This window comes from Lactuca serriola, chromosome 6 (assembly GCF_051521515.1).
Source record: "Lactuca serriola cultivar US96UC23 chromosome 6, Lser_US96UC23_V15, whole genome shotgun sequence".
NCBI classification, from domain to species: domain Eukaryota; kingdom Viridiplantae; phylum Streptophyta; class Magnoliopsida; order Asterales; family Asteraceae; genus Lactuca; species Lactuca serriola.
In genome coordinates this window covers 196,768,583-196,788,087 of record NC_136413.1, presented here as the reverse complement: position 1 = coordinate 196,788,087, position 19,505 = coordinate 196,768,583, and the positions used below count along the sequence as shown (strand labels likewise).

At 30.4% G+C, this 19,505-nt stretch overlaps 1 protein-coding gene across 1 annotated transcript in view; it reads right to left on the bottom strand.

The window, feature by feature from the left end:
• Positions 1-19,190, bottom strand: part of LOC145057744 (GDSL esterase/lipase At4g16230-like) — a 28,122-nt gene extending 8,932 nt beyond the window's left edge. The window contains exons 1-3 of the mRNA XM_079005631.1: positions 18,827-19,190; positions 18,595-18,725; positions 13,122-13,358 (exon numbers count right to left, since the gene is read on the bottom strand). Of these exons, the coding sequence (XP_078861757.1) occupies positions 13,122-13,358; positions 18,595-18,725; positions 18,827-19,181 (723 nt within the window). The 5' untranslated portion in view covers positions 19,182-19,190. The remainder of the gene's footprint in view (positions 1-13,121; positions 13,359-18,594; positions 18,726-18,826) is intronic.
• Positions 19,191-19,505: the final 315 nt, after the last annotated feature.

Sequence of the window (19,505 nt, the reverse complement as noted above, 5' to 3'; positions counted from 1 at the left end):
TATGTATTCATATACGAATAAAATCTATTTATTCCTACCAGTACGTTGGAGCATTTAAACGGAAGATTCAAAATGAATGGTTCATATTCATTCCCTTGTTCTTAACATTTTTTTCATTTGAACCCTCATATCTCTCTCTCTCTCTCTCTCTCTCTATATATATATATATATATATATATATATATATATATATATATAAACTTATTAAATGTCTTAATTATTTTTGTAACAAGTTATAATAATTAAAAGATATGGAAACGATGACACATCATATGTTATAGGGTGGAAGTATCTACTTTAATAAATAAAACCATTTTTTGATTCCTGATTCATGTCATTTTTTCATGCATTTTGATACATGTTATTTTATAGTAATTTTAAATTAAATTTTATCTACACTTCATTTTCTGGTGCTTTTCACTTAAGATATGGATATGACATGGCTGCCACGTTAACTTGTTATTTTGATTTGAAAAATAAATGCAACGCGCAAGGAAGAATATGTCCTCAAAAGGATTTAAACTCAATACCTTAGACACCGAGCTAAGAGTTGTTTTAAGAGTTGTTTGATGCTTTATTTTCTAATAAAGATATATATTCTTGATTCCTAATTTATTGGGATTATTTTAGTTAACATATCATCATCCGTGTAATCTCGTCATTTTTAATTAATTCGTATAGTATTCGGGTCTTACAATTAGCTGGATATAAAGGAAAGAAAACTAAATAGGGTTTATGTGGCTTGTTGGTTACGAATATTAAAAAGTAATTAATGCATATTACATGTTGAAGATATAATGGATATTAATTACATTTTCAGCATTTAATATGCATTAGTTACTTTCTTAAAATAACTAAAATGATTGGTCCAGAATTAATCATACATACACACAATAGATAGTGAAAACATTTGAACCTAAGTCTCTCTCTCTCTCTCTCTCTCTCTTATATATATATATATATATATATATATATATATATATATATATATATATATATATATATATATATAATTTTATGAGATCGGAAGACCAATTTTTTCTATTAAAATATTCTAATATTCTAGTGTTCGTAAATATAATATACTTAATATTCTAACATTATATGTTTTTTGAATATTTCAGTGTAAAATATGTTAACAATATTAGGATATTCCATATATTATAGGTTTGTAAACAATAGAATATTATAATATTTCATTAGAAATAATGGACCTACGGTCACGTAAAAATAAGTCTGTCTCAAATGAACCTAACAAGTTCATTTGAGACGAACTTAATTTTGTGAGATTATGAGACTAATTTTTTCTAGTAAAATATTCTAATGTTCTAGTATTCGTAAAAATATAATATTTATAATATTTTAATATTATGTTTTTTTAGAATATTTCAATGTAAAACGTATGAACAATATTTTTTTTACAATATTAGAATATTTCATTAGGAAAAAAAATGGTCTCAGGGTTTCACAAAAATCGGCCGTCTCGAACCTTTTGTAATAAGTTATCATGCATAAGATACAAGTGGAGATGAGTAAAAACGAGTGAGAGCAACGGGTTAGCCATATTGCTCAACCCACAAAAAAAAACCATGGTACTACCCACAACGGAATGGTAATGCCCAACCCGCTTCCCATCTTGTCTCACTCCAACCTAAGACGATAAAAACGGAAATGCTATACGAACATGTATATGAGATACGCTAATAAAAAATCACAAAGGCACACATGTTGAATTTATAGAACATGATGTACATGATTTGTATCCATTTACGTTACTATTTTAAGTATATGATGTAGGGAAATTTAGGGTTTGTGGTGGAGATCTGGATACCAACTTGGATCGTGATATCACTTTCCGAACTGATATTTCTACCCTATGTATGGGTTACAAGAAATTCAGCCTAGAATAATCCAAGTGTACACTAACGATTGTAGGTACAGAAATCGTAAGCCAATATGCTAGAGGATTCTATGAAAGTATGATGAAAAACGAGAGATTAAGATCGTAACCCTCTTCTGAAGAGGAAGAACTGTTTATATATTAAACAAGATTAGGGTTTCATTAGGGTTGGGTTGTCATTAGTTGTTTTGGAAGCAAGTCATGATAATTCGGATTTAATGAGGATTTAGGGTTACCAAAACTAACAAGTTTTGTTAATTTTGCCATAATTGCCCTCAAGAAATTGAATTTTTCACTATGTTCCCATATGTAAAATTCGGTGACCCCAGCCAGAGGCTCTGCCCCTTGGACCCCGCTAGGGGCGCTGCCCCTTTGGAAACCCCGGACCCAGGGGCGCTGCCCTCGGACCCCCGACTAGTCGTCGAACTGGCTTCTAATTCGATCTTATACATGTGTCCGCTCCACACAACCGCGTACATATATTAGAGTACAAATTATGAAGTCCTTTAGCTCACATGTTAGTTCTAGTTACTTAAAATGACATGGTGATACTGAAATCACCATCATATGATTGGTGTGATCAAGATGGTGTTATGTATTAATAACGTAAAAAACAATCGACTATAATAATAGTTATGATGAAAGTAGAGATACATTAGATTCCCTATATGAGTAGTTTTGGATACTAGATATTGGTCCTTGAGAGGGATCCATGGAAGATCATTATATGAAGTATGTATAGGCATTAAAATAGTATAACTACATCGAGAAGTAGCGATTCTAGTATATCTAGAAATCAGAATTTGAGGCTAGAGACGATGTTATAATTTATTTTCTAAGTGTTTTAAGCTTTTATTGGGCCTATGACGATCTTCCGCTCTCCAATATAATTTAAAGAAAACAAACACATACACATGTCACAAACTCTAATATCGTAGGGGTCTCTCACCAACATATACCTAGACCTACAAGGGTTGGACCCAGATCGTTATTAGAACGGTCCATTTTTTCCAGTCTCGATTTTAGACCAGTTTGGTCTTGCGGTGTTTGTGTTTGTTTTTCGGTTTTTATAAAGATATGTTTATAGTATGCTTTTGTTTTTGTTTTCTAGTTGGATAACCATGTGTCCTCTATCCAAATTTCGATAATTCAAATTTCAAAGTTAGGGATCTCGACGGGGGCAAACAAGACGAGGGTTGTATCCCCCGACCCACACCCCCCCCCCCCCCTATGTGATTGATTTGGGGCTACCTTCTTTGGGCTAAACAAAGTTATTGTTTGGGCTAAAAGAAGTTAATTTTTGGGTAACAAATAGTTATTTATAACAGAGTTTTACATATTACAAACAACTTTAACACATGTTTTTTTCATAAATTTGGCAAGTGAAAATCATATTATTGTTTATTATATTTATATTATATATATATATATATATATATATATATATATATATATATATATATATATATATATATATATATATCAAGGTTGTAAAAATCGTTCGACGTTAGCTAGTCGGTGGACTGGGGCCAAGGGATTAATCGGCTAGTCGGAGATTAATCGGGGATCATTAATTGCTAATTTGTTAGATTTTAAAAAATTAAATATGACTAATATCATATAAAAGTTCATAAATACCACTAATATCATAACAAAATAGGTTAATATGATAAATACAACACTAATCATACCTCAAATCGTTTCGATTGAGATATAACTTCTTCAAGTATTAAAATTTCATCAGATTCTACTGTTTCAGTCATTTTGTATGCATGGATTAATCATTAGGCGCTCTCATATCGGTCAACTAGCGCCTAGGGATTAATCGAAGATTAATTGGAACCTAATCAGGATTTTTACGACACTGATATATATATATATATATATATATATATATATATATATATATATATATATATATATATATATATATATATTAATGGGGCCTTCAATAGGGGTTTCGACTCGCCCCTGCCCCTGAAATTAAAACGGGAGTTAACATTGCCCCCACTCCCTATTGTTTTAAACAAATACACCTATACGAGACGAGTACCACATGGGAAAGGATCCCACATTACTTTTTAACATCCATATTCAAAAGAGTAAATTACACGAATGGTCCCTATGGTTTAGAGTAATTTGCGTGTTTAGTCCCTAACTTATTTTTTTAACTCGGAAGATCCTTATTGTTTGTTTTTGTTACGAGTTTGGTTACTATCTTACCTAAAAAGACTATTTTTTTTCCTTTATTTTTTAATTTATTTAAATAAACACTCCCCAACCCCACCCCTCTAACATCACATTGTCTACCTCATCATTTTTCTTTATTTAAATAATAGTTTTTTTTAGGTAAGACAAGGACCAAGAGCATAACAAAAATAAATAGTATAGACCAAGCGCGTAACAAAAACAAACAGTAAGGACCTTTCGAGTTAAAAAAATAAATTAGAGATCAAGTATGTAAATTACTCCAAACCATAGGGAACCATTCGTGTAATTTTCTCTATTCAAAATTTTGAGTTTTGGACCTTGTTGGACAACCAAATTAGCAAATGTATGCACTTGGTCATTAACAATTATGATTACCTTAAAGTAATTTGATTATATACATCTTCACTGATGTATTAAAATATATTTTATTTAATATTATTTTCAATGTATATGACTAAAGCTAGATCTGTCAATTTGGTAGATTTGAAGCGAATTACTTTTAATCAAATACCTTTTAATAAATTTGAAAATTTGAACTCAATTAACCTTTATGGTTTTCAATAATCGAATACATATTCATATCGACAGAATTAATGAATACCAACATGCTAACCTGGCCGTTTTACAATACTAAAGTTACAAAATTTTGATGATTAATGAAGGTGTTTAAAGAAATTAAGTAGGGGTGACAAATCGTGCTATCGTTTCGTGTTTCTGTCCGACACGACACGACATGACAATGTTTTATGTAACACAAACACGACACGACACGATGTCGTGTTTTTTTAACTAACACGAAAACGAACGAATTAAAAAACGACAAACACGACACGACATGAAAATATATCATATACTAAAAACTAGTTTATTTAATAAATACTTTATCAAATAACACGACAAACACGAAAAACACAATAAAGAACTACTAAATCATGTCAATTTCATGTCGAATTATGAATACGAACACAACACGACACGAAATCGTATTTTTACAGTTAACAGGAACACGAATTCAAATTTCAGTTTCGTCTCAATTTCATTTCGTGTCGTGTATTTTTGTCATGTCGTGTCGTGTCATAAATTGTCACCCCTAAAATTAAGGGAAATCAAATAGTCGCCAGTCATATCTGATAGGTATTTACCGGTAGGCAGTGGGAAGTAACTTAGTGTGTACTCTCTCTCTCTCTCTCTCTCTCTCTCTCTCTCTCTTATATATATATATATATATATATATATATATATATATATATATATATATATATATATATATTCCTTATGGAATTCGATAAAATCAGAGTCAAAATCTGTTCCATTGATAGGTCAGGTTTAAGGTCTGTTTTATAATATATATATATATATATATATATATATATATATATATATATATATATATATATATATATATATATATATATATATATATTATACCATGAGTAATATAGTACAAATCCTACAGGGATTTCATATTCATACATGGTATTGAGCCAGGAAGGTTACCACCCACGCTCCTTTATTTTTCTTGAAGTCATAGACATGCCACATCAACATTAACTATTGTCTTCCAACAACACCTTTGGAATGTATGTCGTTGCTCCATAATGATCTCTACTTATACCTACGTCTCACATGCCACTACTCATATCCTCTCTGGCATAATGGTTTACCATCAAGATAATGCAGTTTGAATGTTAATATTCCTCCTTATATGGTAAAATTCTTGATCTTTGTGTTCTGATTTTGTATTTTACTTTTTTTTTCGATTGTACTACTATGTCTACTCATGTCGCCATCCTGACCATTGTTCGACCATCACATTAATATGTTTATGTTGTTACCAAGGTGTACTCCTAATTTAGTTTCAATTTAATTGTTAATAGTTCTAAGTAGAAACTCTAGCGATGTATTTTTCAAGACGTTTGTACGGGTAAAAAGTATTACATCATATTTCTATCAACTCAAAACCCTTTCGTGATGATGACGAGGATTAGGAGTCCATTGACTCTATGGTGAAATCGTAGTTCTACTCCATAAGTGACCCAAATTTGCTCCAGATTAACTCAAGTGATAACTACACTACTAAAGACCAATGAGACAAACTTGACGAATTATTCTTAAGATAATAAAATGTCTCGAATGCTTTAACTATAATATCAGTTTTGCAACACCAAAAAGGGGGCCTTATCAATTATATTATCGTGTGTCATTCACTCAATAATCTTGCATGTGCTCTTGAAAATGTAGACTCTACTATTAACAAAGTTGAACTGGTTATGCGGATACTTCATGAAAGAGAACTCTGGCTTATTAGATGATACAAATACATCACAAAAATTGGTTCGATACTCCACCACAAACACATCTGTAAAATTGAAAATTAAGTGGATTAAAAATTGTAAAAATCATCGGGCTATTTCCAAGGGTAATTCTAGTACTTATGATGTCCCTAACCCTTTTGTAGGACAAAAAAAATCCAAATCAATCTCAATATTCAATAATTTTAGGGAACAGTCAAGCGTTTTTCGAGAGTACACGACTCTACAACACCTCTCGGCTACACCAAGTAGCCTCAGCTTTAGCCCTAGTCCAAAAACTTTCATTTCCTTCTGATACCCCTTTTTTTTAGCCAATGATGCCACCTCTACCCCAATATCAGCCGACAGCAACCAACCTAACTTCAGTAACTCTAAGGTGTTGTTTGTTTTTTTTTTTTTTAAAACCTCTTCAACAGCACACCCGCAACACTTTTCCTCTCGCAACAGTTTGTTTTTTGGAAGGCTTCAAATCATTTTTTCTCGAGCCGTACGAGGAGAAAACTTCCTCTAGGGTTCTTGTCACACCCCCGAACCAGGCGGCGGAAACGTTCGGGAGCTGTCGTGACTCAATTGAATACCATAACATTGAATATATATGAAACGTAACAACATTCGTCACCATGCATTAATATAGTACAACCGGTAGAGTTTACATGAAGTACATTGTTTAAACATTACATTCCCAAAAATAAATTGTTCGATTCGTACATAGATAAACTGCAAGCCATCACTGAATACGATTTCCTTTGATTCACTGATTCCCTGAGAATACAAGTATTTTGAAAAACGTCAACATGTGAAATGTTGGTGAGTTCATAAGCGGTATTTGAAAAACAATGTTTCTTATCGTTTGAAAACCACCAGAAAATCCGATATTTTCTGAAAAGAAAAGCTTTTGAAAACGTTTGTGAAGATCCATAGGTATGCTTGTTTGTTTCTATACTGGTAAAAATTGTTCATAAGAGTTGTATGCATTTCGAATCCGTATGTATTGAAAAACCCTAGGAAAACCCGATGTTTTCCTAATTCTTTGAATTCCATGAATTTACATTGAAACCATTGCAACGTGTGTAGTGTCAATCCCAGGCGACGTTGGATTATTTTTGAGCATGATTAATTACTACAAACACGCGTTACACAAACGACCAGTTTATAGCTATACTAACGATCCCGTAGGCGTCGTCCGTACTAATCACGTTATCCAACCGCCCTGACTACGTGTAGTCCCACATCCGAGGAGAAAGAGGACACGAAGACCCCGATGACTCCATTAACCGGTTGGGGATAAAAAATGTACAAGGGGTCCCTGACCCACCTCGCATGAAATGTCGACTTTACTAGCAATACCAAAGGACCCTTGGGGACCAATAGTATACAAGCCATTGAAAGTCCTTTTACGTTGTGTTAGATCGGTAAAATCCAACACTTCGTAAGATAGAGGTCTTCGGGCCTTAAGATCAGGTCATTGGGCTAGCTAGGCCCAACAAACAAGATTTTACACTTTTGGGGCCCAAAGATGGTGCGTAGACGTCTGTGCACACTCGCATGTATATTGAATTCCCAAACGTTACTTGTATGAATCGTAGTATCGTCGTGTTAGTAGTTTCGGATTTTTATTGGTTCGAGACCGAACCAATTCGTTTAGCAACGACTTTTGGTATTGTTGTGTATTGTATTTCGTCGATAGTCGCGGTGCCATTATTTGATCAATTTGCGTGTATTGAATTAGCCTTGGAAGTTTTCTGTTTTCAGCCCCTCATTGTTTGTAAAATTTACTTTTTCAACCCTTTAACTAAATAACTTTCCGGTTTGGTCCTTAAATCATTTTTCTTGACATTTTAACACCAAAAATTATTGAAATTAATATTTTTCAGCATATTTTTCATTGAAAACAGTTTAAGTCCCTGAAAATGCAGTTTTCTCGGTTATAACCCTTCTTTTTCGCAACTTTGACAATTTTGGCCCAAATTGGAAATTTTTTGCAACTTTGGTCCTTTTTAAATTTAAAAGCATTTTAAACCTTTGAAAAGGACTTGGAACACTAATAGTCCACTGTTTTACAGAAAAGCACAGTTTTGGCCCTCCAAAACAGAAAATTTCGCATAATGGGCCTTATTGGGCCGAAAATGTCATTTTTAGCCCATTAAGCTTGAAATTTATGTTTTTAATCCTCCAACAAGTATATTTTCAGAAAATACATTGTGGAAACTGTTTTGACTCATCTCCCCCATCAGATTTCGAAATATTTCAATTTGGGCCCTTTAACTTTATATTTTTAGCATTTTATGTCCAAAAATTGAGTTTTTAGCCCAAAGAAAATGTTACTAAGCCATTTAGCTAATTTTCTTGGAAAACTTTGTATGTAGAAATATACTTGATGCTAATATCATTTAACACAAGGTATATCTCGGTTTTGAGGGGTTTTATGGCTAGATCCAACATTATATCACACAAAAACACACATATAAGCATGGAAATCATACAAGGCATACAAAACACATATAGATCTACACTTTCACTTGTATCCCCCCCCCCCCCCCCCCCACAAAACTCATAAAAACAGAAAATAGGGGGTATGAAGCTCACCTTGTTTGAAGCTTTCGGTTTTTGAAGAAAAGATGGAAGAAAAATGAAGTGATTTTCGGCCCTAGCACCTTTCCTTGGTAGATCTCGAGTTTGGTGACTTCTAAGGTGCATGATCACAAGTTGGAATAGATTTAGAAGAGATTTTTGATGGAATGAAATAGCTAGATCATGGATATAAGTAAAAACTTACCTAAGATGATGATTAACTTGAAAGATCCTCTTGAAAGCTTCTAAATTTCGAGATTTTTGAGTGGAGAGGGAGGAGTGTTCTTGAGGGAGTTTGAGAGATTTTTGTGAATGTGTGTGTGTTTGAGTATGGCCGAGAGCAAGAGAGAGAGGGAGAAGAAGAGACCTTGAGGTGATGTTTGCATGGAAGAATGAGATATAATGCATGGATATCCAATGAATAAAAATGAGGTGGCATCCAAAGTCAACACTTCTCCATCTCTTCTTGGATTTGGGCCTTGGGCCGAAAATTTTGAGGAAGAAAGGAAAAATTTTGGCCTTTTTCCCTTAAGCCCAAAATTAGAGTTAGTTAGGGTGTTCCTTGGCCTTATAGAACAAAATAGTGATTTTTACATTTTTGTTGGACTAGTTTGGGTTATTCATGGATCAAAGCTTTTAATTCATTTCATTCTAGGCCCAACATGGCCCAAAATGTTGAAATAAATTAGTGTGGGTCCAATTAGAGCCCAATTAGGGTTCTAAGCCCATGATAGTCTAATTGGAAGCTTATTGGTCCATTTGGATACAATAAGGAAGTCCTAGTCCAAAATGGACTTAAACAAGGACTTCTAGGGTCTCCAATTGTTTGATGACTATTTGTAGTACTTGTATGATGTATTCGATTGAAGTTTTTGATGTCATAATAGTAGGTGTCAACCATGTTCTTAAGTTTTTGATTCACATTAACTTGAGTGTATAGATTACAGGACACAAAATTTCCAGTTGTGACAGTTCTAGATTCGTTCGCTCCAAACACGAATTGCTTGTAATTTATCCTTCAATCCCTAAAAAGCAAGAATGAATGACCAAACCCGACCCAATTTCCTTATTTTCTTATTCCCGTCAGGCGCTATTAAGCCCTTCACCTCCTTCTAATGATCATTCCACTTCCTCTTCGCGGGAACATCTCTCTACTTAAAAGAGGGAACGAAGGCCCCGAGCAATCATCGTGAAGAGAACCAATAAGAGCCAAAGGAGGTGATGAAAAGAACTTCTCTCTGGCCCCCTTTTCTTGCAGCTTTCGGACTTGGCCGATCATGAAGAAGATCATCCTCGCTCGGTCACAGGTAGATAAATAAAGGAAAAAGCCTTCTCTGGAGCATGCTCATGACAAGATCCCGAACTCCTACTTTGAAGGTTGGCAGCTGCAAGACCCAAGTCAATGTTTTAAGTCGGGCCTTCGACGGCGACATGGTAAAAAGAAAGTAGTTTTGTTCTAAAGTCGAGATGTTTAAACTATAGAAGACCATCTTCTCCAAAAAGGTCTCGATCCCTTCCCACCTTAGATCGAGTTGGCATGGCAGCCGGGGCTTCTTCCCCTGAAATCATTCCCATCCAGCCAAACTTTGAAAGTCGAGTGCATGTGCTGCGTGGCATAGCACTTGACTTGTCTCCTCAATCCTATTCAACTTTCATTTTTTCCAATGTTTTTTTTAGAATTTTAATATAACTTATTTTTTTTAACTTAAAAAAAAAAAAAAAAAAAAAAAAAAAAAACTTAACATTTTATTTACGGATTTCATACAAATTCTTTTTATAGTTTCCTCAAATTTTTTTAACTTGATTAAAAAAAAAAAAAATAAAAAAAATAAAAAAATAAAAAACTTCGGTTTTTAAATTTTTTTTACCGTTTCTGTTAATAATATTTTCGGTTTCAGTTGCATCATTTTTAACGTGTGTAACTTTTTAAGAATTTTGTAGACATCGTTTGCAATACTTTATTATTATTATTATTATTATTATTATTATTATTATTATTATTATTATTATTTTATGTTTTTTACAATTAGTTTTTTTTTAGAATAAAATTGTTAGTTTCTTTTATATTTTTTTAAAGTTTTTTTAAAAAAGTTTTATATTTTTGTTTTTTTACATGTTCTTTTTAGTATTTTTTTTTCAATGTTTTAAGACTATAATTATTACAATTTCGGTGTTGAAAACTATTTTCAGTTTATAAAATTAATTTATTTAAATTTCAGCTTACTACAACAGTCTGCAGATGTTAAAAAACAAACATGCTTCTTATTATATGTGGCAGTCGTTTATTCCACCTCTTCTGCTACAGATGATTGAAGAGGTGGTCCACAGACTTAATGAATTTTCTCTTCGAAAAAACAAACAGCACCTAAATCTATCATGGTTGGTAATGGTCTTTTGTTTCCAATAACCACACGGGTACAATTTTTTTTCCTTTTTTCGCAAAACTATATTTTTTAAAAACATGTTATCTCAAAAAAAAATGTTAAATATTTTTGTATGTTTGTCAATTTACTAATATTAATTTCGTTTATGTTGAAATTTGATCATTTTGGTTTTTCTGCTTAAGGATCTTAAATCATGTGCTATTGTCTAATGTTGAAATACCCTTGGTGATTTGTACCAGGTTCTCCCGTCTTCAACAATCAACAGTCACTCAATATTAGTGTCACTCCCTACTTAGTATCGTTGTCTTCTGACACCTTGGCATGTGTATCCTCCGGTCTTTGCAATCTCATTTTTTTTATTTTTAATTCTTTAAATATGTTGTCTACTTGGCCATGCATATAAACTTGGCAAACATTGTAAGTTTCCTTTTTTTTCTTCAACTACAAAAAATTTGCGCTTGTTTAATTAATACACTCTGATTTAAATATTATATTTTATTGTTAAATTCTTTTTCACATTTTTAATGGGTGTTTCCTTAACGTATCACATATGACTTTTTATGATTTTTAAAATTTTTGTGCTTATGTCTCAAATCACTTGAAACCGATATTTGGCATTTCCAATACAACAATGGACGTGAGTTAAATAACCAACAACCATTGGAATTTCTCAAATCTAATGGTATCAAATTTTGGTTTTCATGTCCATATACTTTTCATCAAAATGGAAAGGTTGAACGTTTAATGCACACCATCAATACCTTACATGCCTTTCTCTTTCAAGAGTTGTTGCCCCCATATTTTTTTAGATTGAAGCATTACTTGTGCATGTCCGTACTCTAAGTCTATTACTTACCTCACCTTTAGCTCTCAAAACCTCAATTTGAGATGATTTTTGTCTTCTTTCCCTTATACTTTCATTGATAGGTGTTTGGGTTTCTACCCTAACACGTCATCTACTAAGTAACACAATTAAACTTTCTCCAATATCATCTGTATGCGTCTATCTGGACCAAGTTCGAACCACCACGACTATATATGCCTTGATCTAATGACTCAAAAAGTGATCGTCCCACGACATATGGTTTTTGATCAAGATTACTTCCCCTTGAATAACTTTCATCACTTTCTTCCTCCTTCTTACTATAACATCCTCAACCCTGAAGATATTCCTATTCTCCCATTTTCCTTTTTCTCACTTCTCATCTCTTTCCCCATATCCTTTGGTTGTGCCTAACACCAAGAGTGATATCTCCTCTGGTTATCTTGTGCCCTTCGCCTTAGGAACCCCATAGGGTTCCCATGCTCCCTTGGTCAGTTAAACGCTTTGGCCCCATCTGGGTCATCCTATGATCACCGGGTCTCGTAAAAGTTTCCTAAAAACTAAACGAATCATAAATATCTCCATTTCTCTCATATATCATCCATTCATATCCATAAACACAATGTAATATAATAAAATATGATTGCCTGGTTGGATCATTTTTCAACTTTCCTCAAATCTTCATTTCAACCTCTTTTATTTTAAAAATCATATCTACAAACAACTATAAATTTTCACCACCAAAGTTTTTTATGTATTTGGTTTCCTTATATAAGATACCCACTTTTTTACAGTTTTACTAGACTTGTTTGAAATACGACCTTTTTAGGTCAACTTTTCAACATTGTTTAGGTCAAATATATAAAATCATTTATTGGTTAGAGATAGAAAAATATATGTAGCTGGATGGAGTAAGTTACCGTAAGTTGTCTTCTAAATGCTGAAATCATGGATTTAATGAAAGTTTTCGAAGGCACCGGGTGCGAATGACCTGGTAGAATGAAGTAGTTATTGATAAAATCGTTGGAGCCCATTGTTACTGTGAAGAGAGCAGTAGCGAACAAATTAAGTGCTTTAGGAGCGCCTAAGATTGAGATTATGTCGAGTCTCGTCTTTGCAAAATTGTCGAGTTGCGCATCCATAGCGATTCTGCCAATCTTTAAAAGAAAACAAAAGTGATGCTAGCTTTATTACGGCAAAAAGAAAAGCATCAATGAAACTTCATTTCAATCGATAAAAAAGTTGAACTTTTTTTCATTGTCACATTGGAAATTCATTCTATCCGAACGTTTAGTAAATAACTCAAGAAATTGTTCTATAAGAAGCTCATTTATGTTCATTTATTTAATAAGGAAACGAACATAAAAACATTTTTTTCATTTAGATCAACGAATGAATAACTACAACAGTTTCTCTTGTTAATTTACATTCTCGAATGTTTATTTATGTTTATTTGTTTATGTAGCCGTCTATGCTCGTTCCTTTTATACTACATCTATATAGTATTATACAAATAGTGAAAGTGCAAATAGAGCTTATAGAATTGTTTAAGTTGTACTTACTAGATTTGATAAAATATCAAAAGTAGTACTACTAACTACATCCAAATTGAGTTTTAAGGTTATTGATTTTGATGTTGGTGTTCATTTATTTTCCTTTATATACGTATATCTATTTTTGTTTATGTTCATATCAAAATTGTTAAACTTGTTAGACGGTAGTCTGATGGTTGATAAGGGTCAAATGACTAACTTGTCTAGATGATGACCTTGTAATAGAATTTATTTTAAAAAAATATTACATATATCCTACAAAAATAAGTAAATAACTATAAAATTTGACATATTCAAGTTTTTAAATAGTAAAATCACCAAACCTCATAGTTTTAGACTAACGGATTGACTTTATTTTTACTTAACGATTATCTTAAATTGACTAATCAGGAAATTGTTGTAAAACTCTTGCATGTCTTACTTTTTCATCAGCTTGGACTATCTATACCGTCAAGGACCGACAATGACCGCCTCCGATTAATTGGACCATTAGCATTAATCGTCAACAGTAAGACCCGCCAAACACCTAGGTGTCGTCGCATAGACCAATTTTTACAACATCAATTAATATATGTTAATATATGTTTGCTTATATTTGTTTGTTTACGATCTTTTCAATGTTTTAAAAACCGGTTTGAACCGGCCAGTCGAACCGGTTGGACCGGGAACCGTAAGAAGGAGCGGTTCAACTATCACCGGTTTTACATTGATTTCTGAACCGGATTGAACTGGTCGGTTTTTAGAAAAACCCGGTTGAACCGGTTAAACCGAATAAAAACACATGAAAATGAATAATTTACATAATAAACTTTGATGATTTTTCTCAAATCTATTTAGTTTTCTCTAAATAAAAACATATGGTAAATATTATAATGTTTTTTGATGTGTTTGTATTCATCTAAACCTATATTTCGTTTCGGTATTATACTTTATTTTCTTTCTGACATATATGGATTGATATAAACACTAAAACTTATGGTTATGTGTTATTTTAATGTATTTGAATTCATCTACAACATATTTTTATGTGTATTTTTAATGTTTGAACTTATAAATATCAAATTCATAATTTATATATGTATGTATATGTAGGAAAATAAAATTAAAAAAAAAAAAAAAAAAAAAAAAAAAAAAAAAAAAAAAAAAAACATGAAAACTATAGAAACCGGTTCATCCGACGGTCGAACCGGTTAAACCGTGAACCGGTCACCATATCGGTTCAACTAAAAAACCAGTTTTTAAAACATTGGATCTTTTAGCATCTTAATGAAAATATGAACAATGTAATTTGGGAAATTAAGTAATCTAGCCACTTTTTAATGTATGTTTGAAAAAAATAACCTTTTTTTTTTTTCAAAAATAACCACTTTGTCCGGAATGAGGTATTCCGGACTAAGAAAAAAATATTTTTTTGACTAATTTCAATATGATGTTCCGGATTTCGGATCAACATTCCATTCAGCTTATTTTGATCTTCTTTAAACCATTACATGGAGACCAAGTTTTGTTTATTTATTTATTTATTACAATAATTGTAATAATAATTACATGTACATAACTATCCAAAACAAATTAAATAGTATATTCAATATCTGTGTATTTGGGGTATCATGTAGAGATATGTAATAATTGTTTATATTAAATAAGTAATATGTTACTATGATTTTTTTTAACTGTTTCAAGAATGATCAAATTAACTTAAAATTTTATTAAAAATAAAAAATAATTTAGTCGTTAAATAAATAGAGCCTTTCAATTTGTGGATTTTTCCCTTTAACTAATTAAAAAATACTAACTATTGTTTCACAATCTAACATATTTTATAAGTAATATAAAATGGAAAAATTGATCAAAGTTTCTTTTTTCCCGAATATGTCTTGTACTGTCACACTTTTAACAATGTAGATTGTACTTAGCTAGCGAGTGTGCACATGTGAGCTGATTACACGAAGTAATTAGACAAATTTATATTATCATTATAAAAAAAAGTTTTATTTAATATTAAAATATCATATTTATCCAATTTAATTTTTAAATATTATATATATATTTTTTTTAAAAATTTAAAATATCATATTTACCCAAAAAAATTATAAACACTTTTATAATCTTATTAAATACATCTACCATAATAAATAAGAATGATTTTGCCACATGTTCTTCTCTCATTCAATTTGTCATATGTCATTTTGTCATAATTTAGAAATATATTTATTTTCCACTTGTCATTTATTTCATTTTTTCCATTTCTAATATATTATTAATTTGTTTCCATAAATTAAACCTACCATAATGATATTAATTTCAAATTTTATATTTAAATTTTAATTTCAATTTTAAATAAATTTACAGTTTAAACCTTTGTGTTTAACATTTTGTTATAATTAACCTGTTTAGTATACAGGTCTGATAACTAAACAATAAGTTTAACTTATTTATTTTTTGCATGTTTTTTTTCTCATAATTTTTATTTATTTTAAATTTCAAATTCAAATAAACTTATCATTTAATCATTTCTATTTAACATTTTGTTTTAATCAACCCGTATAATATACGGGTTTCACAACTAGTTTAGGTATATATGTAATCAACTTTACAAAAATAAACTAATCAAATGATAATAAAAAAAGATTAAGGATTAGATGTATTCTTAATTCCTCCATCACATATACCGAAAACGATTTGAATAAATATGATATTTAAAAATTTTATAAACGAGATATTTTAAACATAGATCTACAAGATTGTATAATAGTCAGTTGATTAAACTATGTATTTAATAAGATTATAAAAGTGTTTATAATTTTTTTGGGTAAATATGATATTTTAAATTTTTTTAAAAATATATATAATATTTAAAAATTAAATTGGATAAATATGATATTTTAATATTAAATAAAACTTTTTTTTATAATGATAATATAAATTTGTCTAATTACTTCGTCTAATCCTTAATCTTTTTTTATTATCATTTGATTAGTTTATTTTTGTAAAGTTGATTACATATATACCTAAAAAAACGACTTAAATTGTACTATTTTTTTCAAGATGAATCAATTAAAAAAATCGTAGAAATGTATTACATGGATTAATACTTGACAAAAAAAACATAATTTTGAAAAAAATAAAACTTGATATTGAAAAAATAAAATAACAGAAATCGTTGTACCTAATTCAAGTCTATGTGTCAAGTGGTATGGAACTCGTGTAATGAAATCAGAAAATTATGTATTTTTATCATTGTAAACATTCTATGTACGGATGGGGATGTTGAAGGCTATGGGAAAAATCCATGCGTTGTTCATATGATCAGATGTCTAGATTCAGTTAGGTTTTGATATTTAGGGGCAATGTGCTCAATCTATATTTTTTATACTTATAACAATTTTGAAATATAAAAGTTGATTATAAAATGATAAAAATATAATTAAAAATAATTATTAGGTTAAATATAATATTTTGAAAGTTAAAAGGATAAACATTATGTTTATGTTTAGAAATTAAGTTGGACAAATATAATATTTTAATACTTATCAAAAATATATACAAAATTCTCCTTTATTAAAATGCAAAAATTAAAGCATCTATAATAAATAAATTTCTTATTTTGGTATTTTTAATTAAAAAATTCATTATTTTTATAATAAGAGAGTTTTATCTTTTTGCTTATTGTTTGGATAAATTATTTATTTATAACCGATGAAAATCTATAAACTCACTCTAACCATTGAAAAGATTGTGACAATAACTTCTAAAATTATAAGTTTGTCCAAAAATCTTTGTTTAAAAAAAATAATAAATAAATAAAATTTTATTTTACAGTTTTTAATAGTTTATTGGTTTCAAAAATCTTTTGGAAAAATTGCTAATAAGCTAGTATTGTATTATTGTATTATGTATGCTCTTAGTTAGAATCTTCTCTGATAAATGTATCTATTTTTGTCAAATGTCACACTCTTATTCGATTTGTCAAATGTTATTTTTTGGTTATTTTGAATTAAATTTTTTTCCACATCATTTTATGAGTTTTTCTATTTTATTAAATTTCACATAATATTTTAATGTAATAATTGCAATAAATGTAGTAATAAATAGATATCAATTTTATTAATGAACTTACCTTTTAATTACAAAATTTTCAAATTAAAGCTCATTAGTTTTTTTATTTATTAAGATAAAAAAACATTTCAATTATAATAATTTATTAATTTTTTTTATTTTCTTATAAATTCAAAGTTTTCAAACCTTTTGATATTTATATTTAATTTTTTTAAATTAACTCATATATTACATGGGTCTTACAACTAGTATTTAATACTGCAAATTAAGATGGTGTTTGGAATTGCTTTTTAGCCTAAAAAATCCTTTTCAATAAAAGGATTTTTTGTCTTATAGGTTTTTGCAAAAGAAAGTTTTAAAATGTGTTTGGATTATTTTTTGAGGGAGCAAAGGCTAAAAAGCCAAAAGTCATAATTTCTAGCTTTTAAAATCACTCTTTTTTTTTTTTTTTTTTGCCAAAAAGTCATTATAAAAAAAGATTTTTAGAATTGCCAAACATATTTTCAAGCTTTTAACTTTTTAAAAAAACTAAAAGTCAAAAAATCCTTTTGAAAAATAATCCAAACACTCTCTAAAGAAATTTCACACACATGGGCAAAATTCGTGAAAATTCACATGGTTTTTCTAATAAAATTAGCACCACCTTATGACTTTTTCAAATTTCAGCGAATCATCATATTTTGTCCATTTGTCTACCGGCTCATCTACATCATAAACCCTCTAAAATTCATGTAATCATAAGAAAAAGCCATTGTATAGTATACAGTTTTATAGGGCTTACGTAGTTTGCTCCCGATTCATCAAGAATTCCACCAGCACCAGAAGCATAATTTACGCCATCAAGAACTACAGAACCACAGGTGGTTGGAGCTAGGTATGGTGGAGGAAAATGTTTGAAACCCAATGATTGACCTGAGGTAATTAACAAACCTTAATAAGAATGAAACTAAATAAACTACAAAGACAATAGCTTTTAAATATGGATGAACAATATATGGAAAAGATTGAGTTACCTAATATGTCACAAACAGTTCTTCCATTCGTAAATCTTCCTGTTGGCTTCCCAAAATCAATCCCGACGGGCTCATAATTCGCCTTAGCAAATGTTGTTATGTAGTTATTGTTACCCACATCTACAAGTGAATCACCGAAAATAAAGATTGCAGAAAAGTTTTGAGCCATGCACGTGTTCATACAAACCAAGACGATGAAGATGTTTGTTATACAGGAACAACAGCAAGACATTAATCTAACCAATAATTTCCTCCAAGAAATTTTTGAAGAAAGATTAGTAATGATCCGGGTTGAGGGATGATACTCGATCACGTTGAGAAAAATAATGAGATGTCTAATGATGAATTCGTCCATAGATTTAAGTTTATGTTTCTTTTGGGTTCCTTGGCAAGAGGTTCATGTCGGTATAAAAGCATGAGTTTTGGTAAAAATCTCCTTTCGAAAATACTTTTTTTGTATATACAAAAAAGTTGGTAGTGTAAAGAGTTGATGAGAAATACTAAAATATAGTGGTAACTTTCAATCCTTATTAGTGGGGTGATTTCTTTTTTGTTAATGGGTTTAATACAAGAAATAACAACAAAAACCACTTTAACTAATTAGATAAACCAGTGACAACTTTATATGGTCACTCATCGGATAAGATAGTGATGATTTTTTATGGTCACTAAGTAGATA